We start from the raw sequence: 14,568 nt of genomic DNA, 5'->3' as shown, positions 1-14,568 counted from the left end.
TTTTTCTTTCAATGTGTGCCAACTTGACATTATTTTACACATTCACGGGCCATAATTACCTGCAATCATACAACCATATCTTGTTTGGCCCTTATTTAACTGTTTTTGTTTTATTTAAATAACTGTTTATTTAACTGAATTATTGCTGACATTTACAAACTGGAAGTCACAAAAATAATAAATATGGATTTCTAGTTTCTTTTGAGAAGTCAGAAGTTCTGGCAACACTATTCTCATCTTTGCACCCAATGGAAGGGGACCTGAGTAGATGCTGCCCCCCTTAGAGCATTCTCCCCTCAGTCCGCTGCAGTCCCCACCGCTCCTTATTGTTTACCACCTGCCTGCTTCATTCATTTGTATTACTTGCTGTCCCTATAGATATTTGGGTCTTAAACCTCTCAACCTGGCCTTTTATTTCTTCTCATAATAAGTTATTTCTCCATCTATACCACTTCCCACCACCTGCTCAGTTCAGCTTTTCATCTAACAGACATTTGACATCTGAAGTGTATTGGTCTGTATACACCCTACACACACATGGGTGCACACACACATGGGCACACACACACACTGAACTGTAGCAAAAAATAATTGTTACATATTGATCAACAGTTGGTAGCACACCCATATGGAAGCTTCAACACACTGGAAAGCTGTAACCCACTGAACTATCACTTGATCCAATAGGTAACAAAGTGTTCATTTCTAAAAACAAAGGGTGATTTTGATGGTGATTTACAGCTGTACACATGTGGTCTAGTTTCTCCAAGCTATAGAACTGAAAACCAAGATATAAGGAACATCCATGAAATACTCAGAGATGTTCTATGAAGGTTAACAAGGTGGGGACATACAGATTAAGGCTTTCTTTCAAGAACTTAATCCATGACTTCCCTGGTGGTACAGTGGTTAAGAATCCATCTGTCAACGTAGGGGACACGGGTTCAATCCCTGGTTTGGGAACATGTCACATGTCTCGGACCCACTAAGCCCCTGTACCACAATTACTGAGCCTGTGCTCTAGAGCCCAGGAGCCACAACTTCTGAAGCCTGTGCACCTAGAGTCTGTCCTCTGCATCAAGAGAAGCCACCGCTATGAGAAGCCCCACACTGCAACCAAGAGTAGTCCCTGCTCACCACAACTAGAGAAAGCCACCGTGTAGCAAGATCCAAATAATGGGCAAAGATTTTATTTAAATTATCTGGCTGGGACTTTTCAGATGGTCCAGTGGTTAAGACTCTGTGCTTCCTATTAGGGGGCACAGGTTCAACCTCCGGTTCAGGAACTAGAACCACACATGCTTCGAGGCACGGCCAAAAAATAAATAAATTTTAAAAAATTATCTGGCTAATGTAGGTGAAAAACAAGTTTTCTCTTCAATTATCTAGTAAACAAGGCAACATTAGCCTCTAATTGCGGATTCCTAGCATGTCAGCCAAGATGATCTTTGGCTCACAGCTTTCAGTTTTCTCTTCCTCCTTCTGACTCATTCTATCAGCCTCAGTGATCTGCAGAGGCTGCCTTCACCCACATCTAGCCCCACTGCCGAGGACAAGAGCCTATTTCAGGAACAGACAGTCTGACTCTGGCCCAGACACCTCACTGCTGCATTCTCAGACCTTGGTTCTAACAGAATCAAGCCTCCAAAAGTGACGATTCCTGGCCCAATACCCTGAGACTGATTTAGCAGGCCCAGGGTGGAGACCAGGAAAAGGAGCTTTTAATCTCCACATCCCTTCGTGTATTAATTCTCTCACAGGTGGTGATAGGATAACACTTGGAGAAACACTGCCTCAAGTAACTAATTCTTACATGCTTAATTCTCTCGCAGGTGGTCTTAGGACCACAGAAACTCTGTCTCCATACCTCTCTGAAGAAGCTGGTCAGCATTAGTAACACCGGCTTATGAAAAATTCCTCACTAAAAAAAAAAATTTCCTTTGGGCTTCCTTGGTGGCCATGTGGTAAAGAACCTGCCTGCCAATGCAGGAGACACGGTATTGATCCCTGATCCTGGAAGATACCAAATGCCGAGGAGCAAATAAATCCATGTGCCACAACTATAGAGGCTGTGCTCCAGGGCCCACGAGCTGCAACTGCTGAAGTCTGCAGCACCCTAGAGCCCATGCCGCGCAATAAGAGAAGCCACGGCAATGAGAAGCCTGCACATCCGAACTAGAGAGTAACCAGGGCTCACCGCAACTAAAAAAAAGTCCACGCAACAGTGAAGACCCAGCATGGCCCCTCACCCCCACCCCATCAAAAATAAATAAATAAATCCTTTAAAAAATTGCCCTTTGCCGTATGGACACATTTACTGACTCCCAGCTATCTTTAAGTTGCAATGCCAAGGACTGTGGGAAATGGAATAATGAACAAGATATCTTTCCGATCCTCAAATATCCAGCAGGGAAAAGAAATGTTTACAAGTTAACTAAAATAGAATGGACTATGTGTCATGGCAGAAATACAGATTAAAATTTAAGCTCCCAGAAGTTAAGTCTTTCCACCATCTTTCTGAAGTATCTTGTACCCGTCCACTTTTATGATTACACATGATGATACAGCATTTTTCTACACTACTCCTCTGCACTAGACTGCAGGTTCAAGGGCTGAGATCATGCCTTATTTACTCTGGTGTCCCTAGTGCCTGATAAGAAATAGATGTCTGCTTGAAGAGTCATCCAACCCAGACATTCTTCATCATTACAACTTGGGCAACTCATGACTGTGAGACGCTTCACTTTAGATTCTGGCTGCTCATTTAAGAAATTAGTTTCTTGAAACCTAGCCATATAATTTTATAGTGGGAGGGAACTTCAAGAACATATGATCTAACATTTCACTAAATTTGCAGATCACTGGTGAGACTCAAGAAAGGTAACTTCAAAAAAAAAGAGAAAGGTAACTTCTAGAATGTTTACAGGTGATACATGGAAGAACATTTTTATTAAAGTTCAACAGGATGCATATATGTATGTGTATAGAAAAATGTGGGCTTCCCTGATAGAAAAATGTGTAGAACAAAGCAGTGCTTCTATAGATTAATGCTTAAAAAATGCTAAACTTATTTTGAAAAGTAAATGCAAAGGTGGCATTTTTATGCTATTAGAAATAAGCAAAGGGAATTCTCTGGCAGTCCAGTGGTTAGGACTCCATGCTTCCACTGCTGACAGTCTGGCTTTAATCTCTGGTGGCAGAACTAAGATCCCTCAAGCCTTGAGGTGGGGCAAAAAAAAAAAAAGAAGAAATCAGCAAAGTGGTTGCCCTTGGTGTGGTGGTGTGACAGTAAGAGGCATGAGGGGGTTTCTGAGGTATTGGAAAGCTTGTTTCTTTAGCTGGGTGCTGGCTGGATAGGGTCGTTCAGTTTGCAAAAATAATTGTACTTTTCTGTACATACAGTATATTTCAATTATAAAGCATTTCAGAAGGTGACATAATTAAAGAAAAATAGATCATAGTACATGAATATGGGAAAAAATTCTGAAACTGGTACACGGAAGGCAAATTTGGGACACACAGACTCAAACTCCTTCACCTAAACCTAACACTAACCCTAACCCTGACCTGTGTGACCTTGAGCAGCAACTCCCCCACCCCACTTTCTCTCATTCTTCCCTTCCCCCATTTCAAGTCTTTACCACCTCCAGGCTGGTCTTATCAGCTACTCCCAGAGCAAGACATCTTTGAGATACCCCTGCAAAATCCTTATTTCCAAGGGAGTTGCCTTCCCCACTTGGCTGTTTCTAACATTCCTCTTAGACCTTCACCATATGCTGCCCTAACTAAATTTTAAGTCTCTGAAAGAGGCAGACCCTACAGCATTTACCAACTCCATCAGCTGGGCAGGTTACAATTCACACAACATTGTAAATCAACTACACCTTGGTTTAAAAAAAAAAAACAAAAAACACAACACACTTTTTTTTTTTTTTTAAATCGGGCAAGTTACTTTTGTGGGTCTCACTTTTTACACTTGGGAAAATCAGAGGTGAGAGGTGGAGTACAATGGTGACGACCTGGGCTTTGGAATCAAATTGCCTCAGCCATGTTCTACCCCACCCATATTCTACCACTTATCAGCTGCGGAACTTTGGGCGGGTTTTGTAACCTCTAGGTGCCTCAGTTTCTGTATCTGTAAAATAAGATTGTCCACGTCAAGTGTTTGAACAGTGCTTAGTAACTGTTAGCCACTATGGCCATTACCTGCAAAGCCGAGGAAATACAAGAATCTTTCTCACCTCAAAGAGTAATTGAAAGGATACAGTGGGGTGCGTCAGAAACGTGCTGAAGGATAAAGTGCGTCAGAAACGTGAAGATTCACGGGAGTAGGGGCAAGATCTGTCTGATAAGATTGGGGATAGATGGCAAGAGGGTGTGGGGGCCTGAGGGTACATGGCGGCGCCTCACACAAGACCTACCCAATCAGAATCTCCAGATAAAACTGGTGTAAAACCGCCTCTGGCGCTTTGAGTCTGTCACTCTCAGCCCAGGGTCCTGGATTCCTGAGTAAGTAAGGAAGTGTTAGTCGCTCAGTAGTGCCCGACTCTTTGTGACCCCATGGACTGCAGCCCACCAGGCTCCTCTGTCCATGAGATTTTCCAGGAAAGGACACTGGAGTGGGTTGCCATTTCCTTCTCCAGGGGATCTTCCCAACCCAGGGATCGAAACCAGGGCTCCTGCACTGCAGGTAGATTCTTTACCGACTGAGCTACAAGGGAAACCCTGCGAGGGGAGGGTAATTACCCCGGGGTAGTCGCTAGGAGTCGGACAGGACTGAGCGACTTCACTTTCAATTTTCATTTTCATGCACTGGAGAAGGAAATGGCAACCCACTCCAGTGTTCTTGCCTGGAGAATCCCAGGGACGGGGGAGCCTGGTGGGCTGCCGTCTATGGGGTCGCACAGAGTCGGACACGACTGAGGCGACTTAGCAGCAGCAGCAGTAAGTGGCTTGGTTCCTTCCCTTCTCCTTCTTTGGGAACGCGGTGCTTGTAACAAGGGTGCACCTTCCACACCCCGCGAGCCAAAAAAAAAAAAAAGGCCAGTAATTCTCCATAAGGTGGACTCTGAACGCTCTTCGCAGGTCCGGTCTGCCGGCACCTGCCTCCAACCCCCTTGAAAGCTACAAGCCCGGCGGCCCTCCGCCAGCCGCCACCTCTGAGTCTCTCGGTGAACGGGTGTGTGTGGCGGGGGCGGGGGGGGGGGGGGAGGGGGTGTGTGTGGAGTCGGGGGGTGGGGTGGCCTCTCTCAGCCGCGGGGCATCGCCGGCGCCCGCAGCCGGACAGGCCTCGCCCGTTTTTGGATTCTCCAGCTTGGCACCCGTCAGGCCCGCGACGACGGCCAAAGGCAGCCCGGCCGAGGAGCCTGGAGCGTGGGGCCCCAACCACAGCGGGCCGGCGCCAGCCGTCTGGAGGGTCCCGGGGCCGCGCCTCCGCCCTCGGTCGTACCTGCCGTGCGACCGCCCCGGTCACTCTTGCGTTTGGCCTTCCGCTCGGCCGCCCGCCCCTCCTTGCTCTTGGCGCAGCCCATGGCGCCCGGGGCCCTGTGGGAACTCGAGGCCGAGCGACGCCGAGCGGGGGCCGCGCGCCCCCTGCCGGCCGCCGCCGGAGAGACCTCTTTCAAGACGTAGTTTTTTGTTATAACATTAAAATACGCTAGCCAAAGATGATTAAGAAAATGCTAAGTGGGAAGAAGAAAAAGCATCATCCAAAATCTTCCCCTTCAAACTGCTTTTGCTGCGTTTATTACTTCTTCTGAAGACTCTTGAGAGTCCCTTGGACTGCAAGAAGATCCAACCAGTCCATCCTAAAGGAAATCAGTCCTGAATATTCATTGGAAGGACTGATGCTGAAGCTGAAACTCCAATACTTTGGCCACCTGATGCGAAGAACTGACTGATTTGAAAAGACCCTGATGCTTGGAAAGATTGAAGGCGGGAGGAGAAGGGGACGACAGAGGATGAGATGGTTGGATGGCATCACCGACTCAATGGACATGAGTTTGAGTAAACTCCAGAAGTTGGTGATGGACAGGGAGGCCTGGAGTGCTGCAGTCCATGGGGTCGCAAAGAGTCAGACAGGACTGAGGGACTGAACTGAACTGATTACTTCTTTTCAGCTTTCCCCTCCCACACACACACAATGCATAGTTTTGCACCCAGCTTTTCACTTAATACTAGCATTTTCCATCTTATTATGTAGTCCGCCAGATAACTGCCTGGCTTCCATCGACACTTCAGAGTTTGCCAAAGAATGAGACTTATACTGCCATTGTATTTTACACAGAAGCCTGTTCAGACACCCCTACCCCTTACCTTATTCTTTTGTTTGTATAGCCCTGACAGCCTTATAACTTGCCCTATTTTCTCCGTCTCAGGCTGTCTCCTCTCTCCTCCTAAAATGTACTGTTGTTGTTGCATAGTCCCTCGGTCTTGTTCCACTCTTTGTGACCCCATGGACTGTAGCCAGCCAGGCTCCTCTGTCCATGGGTTTCTCCAGGCAAAATTACTGGAGTAGGTTGTCATTCCCATCTTCCCAACCCAGGGGTCAAACTCATGTCTCCTGCATTGACAGGTGAAGTCTTTACCACTGAGCCACTAGGGAAGCCCCCAAAATGTATAACCCAGCAGAATAACTTCTTTGCATGTTTTTTCCCCTTTGTTATATCCCAATAGTCCAGAACAGTGCCCAGGACATTACAGAAATTCAATATCAAGAGGTGTAAGAGAGGAAACATATCTTTAACAATCAGCAGCACAATAGTGCTTCCAGTGGAGCTAAAGTACTAGGCCTCCTGGTTCTCTTCATTAGACATTTAGTTTCTTGCTTATTTTAAAATATGAATAATGTTGCCATGAGTATCTTTGTGTTTACAGCCTTAAGGCTCTCCTTACACATGGCCAAATTGCTTTTCCAGAAAAGCAGTCCTTGTTTATACTCCCAGGAGTAACGAATGAAAGTTCCACCACTCCCTGAGAGTGATTTTTTAAACACCAAAACCACACTGTGCCACATCAAGCTGGGGGCGGGAGGGGGGGTCACTGTTCTCAATCAGTGCAGTGCTTCATGTTTCTTTCTTCTGGTTAATTACCATATGTGAAGCATCCAACCCATATCCGACTCTGTTCTAGGGTTACAGAGTGTCTAATACAAGTTTCTGCTCTTGAGGAACTTCCATCCCAGCTAGATTCAGGGAACTTGTCTGGTCACCAGATGTGTGATAATGCTGCAGGCTCTTGCTTTTTATCTGGGTTTGTGGGCAAGCTTGTTTCTTGCTTTTTTGGGGGAGCAACCCAGAATCAAAACGCTCTTGGAAAACACTGGGTGTTAAAAACAGGCACTGCCCCAGCCTCATGTTTGCTATCCATCATAATAATAACTAAATATAACTAAGCCCACAACCTTGTAAAGGTGAAGGAAAGCTCCCTCCCTTTGTGAACCAAGTCTATTTCCTTTGTTCAGATGGAGTGATTGTTTCAGAGATTTTTTTTAAAAATTATGCTTGTTCAACTTATGCTAAGACTACTATATTGTCAGCAAAATTCCAATTGTGGTTGTCTTTTCTGTGTTTAAACCACACACTTAACTAAAATGAGTTGTTTAGTCACTCAGTTTTGTCCGACTCTTTGTGACCCCACGGACTGCAGCACACCAGGCTTCCCTGTCCTTCTCTATCTTCTTAAGTTTGCTCAAATTCCTGTCCATTGAGTCAATGATGCCATCTCACCATCTCATTCTGTCACCCTCTTCTCCTGCTCTCAATCTTTCCCAGCACCAGGGTGTTTTCCTTGGCTTTCCCATTAAAAAATAATAATAATAGATAAATAAATAAAAGCTAGCAGAAGTAGCCGACAGTCTTATGCTTGAGTCATCCTATCATGTATCAATCATTTCTTGGACATCCAGTTTAGTCCTTTTCACCTTAATGTTATCTGCATGAGAGCCTCACATGATAGGGACTATTATTCTTCCTATTCTACAGATGAGAATCCTCAGGCCGATCTGGTTCTCCTAGCTCCCAGGCCTCTGCTCGTACCCACTAGTCTCTCTAATCATTGTGATAGTGCAATCCACTGAGCCCTGTATGAAAAGGACTCTTCCCTGGGAAATGTTTGGAGTCTGTCCTCCCCATCCACATGCAGAACTTCCCTGACTAGGGACCAAAACTCCCCTGCAGGGAAAGTGCAGAGTCCCAACCTCTGGACCACCAGGAAAGTCCTTCCTTCATTTTAAACTTTCTGTGAATAAAACTCTTCAGAGTAACATGAATCAACATTTCATCGAAGTGAAGCTAATAATGTTTTTAAATCTTTAATTTTATCCCAATGGTTATTGACAATTTTTATTCATATTCCAGGTGGTGTTTATATATTTCACTGGAATGTCATGCTCATTAGTGAGTGAAAGTTGCTTGGTTGTGTCTGATTCTTTGCAACCCCATGGACTGTAGCCTGCCAGGCTCCTTTGTCCATGGAATTCTCCAGGCAAGAATAGTGGAGTGGGATGCCATTCCCTTCTCCAGGGGATCTTCCTGACCCAGGGATCGAACCTGGGTCTCCTGCATGGCAGGATTCTTTACCAGCTGAGCTACCAGGGAAGCCCATTCTTATTATGATGACTTATAAAATGTCCCCTCAGTTTTCTTATGCACTAAAATATTCCTCTATTTATAGTAATGCACAAATTCACGGTTCCTAAAAAGTGAATTAATCATCATAGATATATTTATTTCAGCCTGCCTGAGTCAGTGTTGCTATGTATAAAAGGCTGCATTGGCACACGTTATAAAAACTCCAAGCCTATCTCAAGAAATTCTCCCAGTGGAGCTGGTGGCAGAGGGAGTTTTGGGCATATAAGTTAGCATCTGGTCCCTGCCTGTTTTGTTTTATAGCCTTCTTCCAGTTTTATTGAGATATAGCTGACATACAGAACTGTATAAGTTCAAGATGTACAGCCTAACAATTTACATACATAGATCATGAAATGATCACAATATGTTTAGTGAACATCTGTCATCTCATACAGAACCAAAATTCAAGTACTAGAAAAAAAATTTTCCCTGTGATGAGAACTCAGGATTTACTAATCTCTTAACAACTTTCATATAAAACACCCAGCAGTGTTAATTATATTTATGTTATACATCTCATCCCTGGACTTTCCTGGTGGCTCAGATGGTAAAGAATCTGCCTGCAATGCAGGAGACCGGAGTTCAGTCCCTGGGTCAGGAAGATCCCCTGGAGAAGGAAATAGCAACCCACTCCAGTATTCTTGCCTGGAGAATCCCATGGACAGAGGAGCCTGGTGGGCTACAGTCCATGGGGTCGCAAAGAGTCGGCCAGAACTGACTAATTAAGCACACACACACACACACATTACATCTCTAGTACTTATTTCTGTTATAACTGGAAGTCTGGAAGTTTGTACTTTTTGATTGTCTTCATCAATTCCCCTTTCTGTCAAACCCCCAGCCCTCTGTCTCTGGTAAATACAAATCTGACAAATCTGATCTTTTTTTTCCCCCACAGCCACTCCACATATCATGTGGGATCTTAGTTCTCTGACCAGGGATCACACCCACACCCCCTGCATTGGACATATGGAGTCTTAACCATTGGAACACCAGGGAAGTACCCTGATCTCTTTTTCGGTGAGTTTGGTTTTGAAGTATAATTGATCTAAAGCATTCTGTTAGTTCCTGTTACGCATGTGCATGCATGATAAGTCGCTTCAGTTGTGTCCGTGATCCAGACCCAGACTCTCTTGCAACCTCATGGACTGTAGCCTGCCTGGCTCCTCTGTCCATGGGGTTCTCCAGGCAAGATACTGAAGTGGGTTTCCATACCCTCCTCCAGGAGATCTTCCTGACCCAGGGATTGAACCTGCATCTCCTGTGACTCCTGCCTTGCAAGCAGATTCTTTACTGCTAAGCCAGCGGGGAAGCCCATAGTTATTCAATATTTCTATACATTTCAAAATGATCACCAAGATAAGTCTGACTATGTTATGTTACCACTCAGAGATATTACATTATTATTGGCTATATTCCCCACACTGTGCATTTCATATGTATGACTCATTTATTTTGCAGCTAGAAGTTTGTGCCTCAGTCTGCCTTACCTATTTTCCTTCTCCCTCAGGCCCCTCCCCTCTGGCAATTACCTGTTTGTTCTCCACATCTATGATGCTATTTCTACTTTGTTGTTTGCATACTTGTTATTTTGTAGATTATATATTTAAGTAAAATCATACAGTATTTGTCTTTTCCTGTCTGACTTACCTCACTTAGCATAATATCCTCTAGGTTGATCACAAATAATAAGATTTCATTCCTATTTATGGCTGAGTATTATTCTTCTTTGGGCTTCTCTGATGGCTCAGTGATAAAGATTTCATCTGCCATTGCAGGAGACGCGGGTTTGATACCTGGGTCGGGAAGATCTCTGGAGAAGGAAATGGCAACCCACTCCAGCATTCTTGTCTGGGAAATCCCATGGACAGAAGAGTCTAGAGGGCTGTAGTACATGGGGTTGCAAAAGAGTCAGACACGACTTAGTGACTGAACAACAGCAACGATATTCTTTATCTGTTCACCTATCAATGGACATTTAAGTCACTTCCATATCTTGGCTATTGTAAAGAATGCTGCAATAACATAGGAGTGCACGTATCTTTTCTAATTAGTGTTTTCTTTGGATAAAATTCAGGAGTGAAATTGCTGGAACTTATGGTAGTTCTATTTTTAATTTTTTGAGGAAACTTCATACTGTTTTCCATAGTGGCTGCACAGTCATTCAATTTTTATTATTTCCTTTGAGTCTCCAGGAAACCCAATGAGGTTCAGAGAGGTAAGGTGACTCACTCAAGAGCATGTAGCTGATGTTAGGCGGGTTGGAGATGTCAACCTCCATCTTCTGCTTGCACATCTGGTGCCCTTTCCCTCTGACACACCTGCAAGGGCTAGAGACTTAGGACCTAAATCCTTGAATAAAGTCTTCGATTGCTGAAGACTGATCAAATGCTGGGACTCCACATCTGTGTTCATAGAAGCATTATTCACAAGAGCCAAAAGGTGGAGCCAATCCACGGGTTCACTGATGGGTAAATGGAGAAACAAAATGTGGTCTGTACCTGCACCGGGGCATTGCCTGCATGCTAAGTGGCTCAGTCGTGTCCAGATCTTTGCGACCCTATGGGTTGTAGCCTGCCGAGCTTCTCTGTCCATGGGATTCTCCAGGCAAGAACACTAGATGTCTCCTGCATTAGCAGGCAGGTTCTTTACCACCAGTGCCACCTGGGAGGCCTGCAATGGGACATTATTCAGCCTAAGAAGGAAGGAAATTCTGACACACACTATCACATAGATGAACTGAGAGGACATCATGCTAAGTGAAATAAGTCAGACATGAAAGAACAAGTATGCATGATTCCATTATATGAGGTATTTAAAGCAGGCAAATTCGTGGAGACACAGAGCAGAATGGTGGTTACCAGAGACTGTGGGGAGGGAGAAACAGGGAATTAGTGTTCATTGGGCCCAGAATTTCAGTTTGAGGAAATGAAGAGAGTTCTGTGGATGCGTGATGGTGGTGGTTGCACAACAATGTGAATGTACCTAATTCCACTCAGATGGATACTTGAAAATGGTTAAAATGGTGAATTTTCTGTTCTGTGTCTTTTACTTTGTTTTTTCTTGGCTGCACCAAGAGGCAGGTGGGATTCTAATTCCTGATCTAAGGACTGAACCTGTGCCCCCTACAATGGAAGTGAGGAGTCTTAACCACTGGCCTACCAGGGAATTCCTAGATCACAATTTTTAAAAATTAAAAAGAAGGAAAATGCTGACTCCTTTAACTGACTTCATGAATACAAGGTAAATTAGTATTAACTCAGGTCAGAGGGCAATGCCTTTGTTGGAGTATGCTCATGTGGACACTTTCTGAGTTAATGTGGTATGTACTATGGATATCTGGCCACACTGGACTACCTAGCACCCCATCCCCCTTTCCCTGGGAAACAGAATCCATCTTTTTTTTGGTAGAGTAATACATACATCCCATGGACGGAGGAGCCTGGTAGGCTGCAGTCCATGGGGTCGCTAGGAGTCGGACACGACTGAGCGACTTCACTTTCACCTTACACTTTTATGCGTTGGAGAAGGAAATGGCAAGCCACTCCAGTGTTCTTGCCTGGAGAATCCCAGGGATGGGGGAGCCTGGTGGGCTGCCATCTATGGGGTCGCACAGAGTCAGACACGACTGAAGCGACTTAGCAGCAGTAACACATACCATGAAGTTCAAGGAGACCCAGACCAGACCAGTCACATACTTCATCACTTTGGTCACTGACATTTGAGCAAACAAAAAGAAACTTTATGTCATTTGAGCAAACAAACGCTTAGAGAAATTAAGTGGTTTTTATTAGAATGTCTTCCTACTTCAGTTTGAATGCCAGAGTGATTTATAGCATGTTTACAAATTATTTAACGCTAGTTCCTTCAAAAGTTGGAGACTAATATCCCTGAGCATAACAGGACTCAGTGACTCACTTCTAACAAAGAGGATGCTGCGTAAATATGAGTCATCTGTGGCTAAATCATAAATGACATGTGCTTCTCACGAGAATGGGATGGCTGGTTCTAGGGGACACTGGCTGCCATGTTATGACGATGCTCAAGCAGCCCTAGGGAGAGGTTCATGCGGTGAGAAGTTAAGGCTTTCTGCCAATAAGCGGTGTGGACCCAAGGCCTTCAGCCAGCAGCCATGTAAGTCACATGGAAGGATCTTGGAAGCAGATCCTCCAACCCCAGTTAAGCCTTCAGATGACTTCAATGACTGCAGCCCCAGCCAACATCTGACTGTAACTTTATGAGACCTTGTACCAGAATCACCCAGCTAAGCTGCTCCTAAATCTCTTTTTTTGGAGGGCCACACTGCAGCATTTGGGATCTTAATTTGCCAACCAGGGATTGAACCTGTGCCCCCTGTAGTGGAAACACAGAGTCTTAACCACTGGACCATCAGGAAGTCTCATGTTCCTAAATTTGACTCACAGAAATAGTGAGACAATAAAAGGTTATTTTTAAAGTGATGAAATTTATTTTTTAATCGCAGTAAAACCCACATAACATTTACCATTTTTTAGGTGTATAGTTTGGTGGTGTCAAGTACATGCATATTGTTGTGCTACCATCTAGCTTCAGAACATTTTCCTTTTTGCAAAAACTTCAGACTTCACCTGCATTGTCAGCAATTCTGGGTATTAAGACTGCTCATCCACACAGCTGATTTTGGACTTACCAGCCTCCATAACAATGTGAGCCAGCTCCTTATAAATTTCTTAAAATCTTTTCTGTATGTAAACATACACATTCTGTTGGTTCTGTCTCTCTGGAGAACCCTGACTAACACAACATTGTATGTGAATGTGCATTCAAAACCAGCCTGGAAGAGCCTGTAGTCTTAGAAACACTTGGTCTGCAGCCTCACATGTCACCCCATTTAAGAATCCTGTAGGCAAATTCCTCCCAGTCCTTTGTGCTTTTGTGACACCTCTCTATCAAGCGTTAGTCCCTCAGGCATGTCTGACTCTGCGACTCCATGGACTGTAGCTTGCCAAGCTCCTCTGTCCATGGAATTCTCCAAGCAAGAATGCTGGAGTGGGTTGCCATTTCCTTCTCCAGGGGATCTTCCTGACCCAGGGATCGAACGCAGGTCTCCCACATTACAGGCAGATTTTTACCATCTGAGCCACCAGGGAAGCCTCTCCATGATTGGCTGGAATGGCAGCATGACTGTAACTTCATTTCCTCACAGCTGTAAAGAAGAAAGAACCGAAACTCAAAATTCTTGACATGTCCCCATGTGCATCTTAAATGTTCACGTAATCAGCTTACTGAATACATTTTTAAAAGCATTCAATTTCTTCTAGATTGCTCTATATTGTTGAGTTTTCTAAAAAGCCATTGTACTGCAGGGTGTACATATGAATATGGTATGTGGTTGTTTTTTAGTTGCTAATTAAACTGTATCTGACCCTCTGCAGCCCCATGGACTGTAGCCTGCCAGGCTTCTCTGTCCATGGCATTTCCCAGGCATGAATACTGGAGTGGGTTAGCATTTCCTTTTGTGTAATAATGTGTAAAAAAAGATACCGATAGATCAATCAACTGATCTAACATCTGTTTATCTATCTATTCATATATGTCCATGGTTGCATATTCATGAACCTTCTCTGGCAATTCACAAATGAAACTGATAACATTGGCTGTGTCCTGGGACAGGAAACATAAGATAGTAGGGAAAAACGGATAGAGAGTTGATTTAAAAACATGAATTTATTCCTCACATTTCTGGAGGCTGGAACTCCAAGATCAAGGCACCAACAAATCTGTCTTGTGTGAGCACACTTCCTTGTTCATAGAGGGCCATCTTCTTGCAGTGTCCTCACCTGGTAGAAGGGGAGAGGGATCTTGGTGGAGTCTTGTAAACACATCTTAATCTTTATAAACACTTGATCCCATTCAGGAGGGCTCCATTATCATGACCTAATTACCACTCAGAGGCCTG

At 44.4% G+C, this 14,568-nt stretch overlaps 1 protein-coding gene and 2 long non-coding RNA genes across 6 annotated transcripts in view; 1 reads left to right on the top strand and 2 right to left on the bottom strand.

Moving 5' to 3' along the window:
• The window catches only part of TXNRD1 (thioredoxin reductase 1), a 128,280-nt gene extending 122,691 nt beyond the window's left edge, over nucleotides 1–5,589 (bottom strand). Inside the window, exon 1 of the mRNA XM_086401084.1 lies at nucleotides 5,450–5,589. Coding sequence (XP_086257210.1) covers nucleotides 5,450–5,531 — 82 coding nt within the window. The 5' untranslated portion in view covers nucleotides 5,532–5,589. The remainder of the gene's footprint in view (nucleotides 1–5,449) is intronic.
• The window catches only part of LOC147372348 (uncharacterized), a 33,297-nt gene continuing 23,061 nt past the window's right edge, over nucleotides 4,333–14,568 (top strand). Inside the window, exons 1-3 of one of the 4 annotated variants that reach the window (XR_015164013.1) lie at nucleotides 4,333–4,509; nucleotides 9,529–9,650; nucleotides 11,708–11,845. This is a non-coding gene — a long non-coding RNA (uncharacterized LOC147372348). Of the gene's footprint in view, nucleotides 4,510–4,550; nucleotides 4,691–4,788; nucleotides 4,945–9,528; nucleotides 9,651–11,707; nucleotides 11,846–14,568 lie in introns of those variants that run through there. The other 3 variants (XR_015164012.1, XR_015164010.1, XR_015164011.1) reach the window with 3 other exon arrangements.
• Nucleotides 13,076–14,473, bottom strand: LOC147372349 (uncharacterized). Its single transcript, XR_015164015.1, has 2 exons — nucleotides 14,348–14,473; nucleotides 13,076–13,815 (listed from the first exon to the last, which is right to left on the bottom strand). It is a non-coding gene; the product is annotated as an uncharacterized LOC147372349 (long non-coding RNA).

This window comes from Bos grunniens, chromosome 5 (assembly GCF_055505025.1).
Source record: "Bos grunniens cultivar Pamir isolate PY7600 chromosome 5, Bosgru_T2T1.0, whole genome shotgun sequence".
In the NCBI taxonomy this organism is placed as follows: domain Eukaryota; kingdom Metazoa; phylum Chordata; class Mammalia; order Artiodactyla; family Bovidae; genus Bos; species Bos grunniens.
This window is presented reverse-complemented; position numbering and strand designations above follow the sequence as displayed.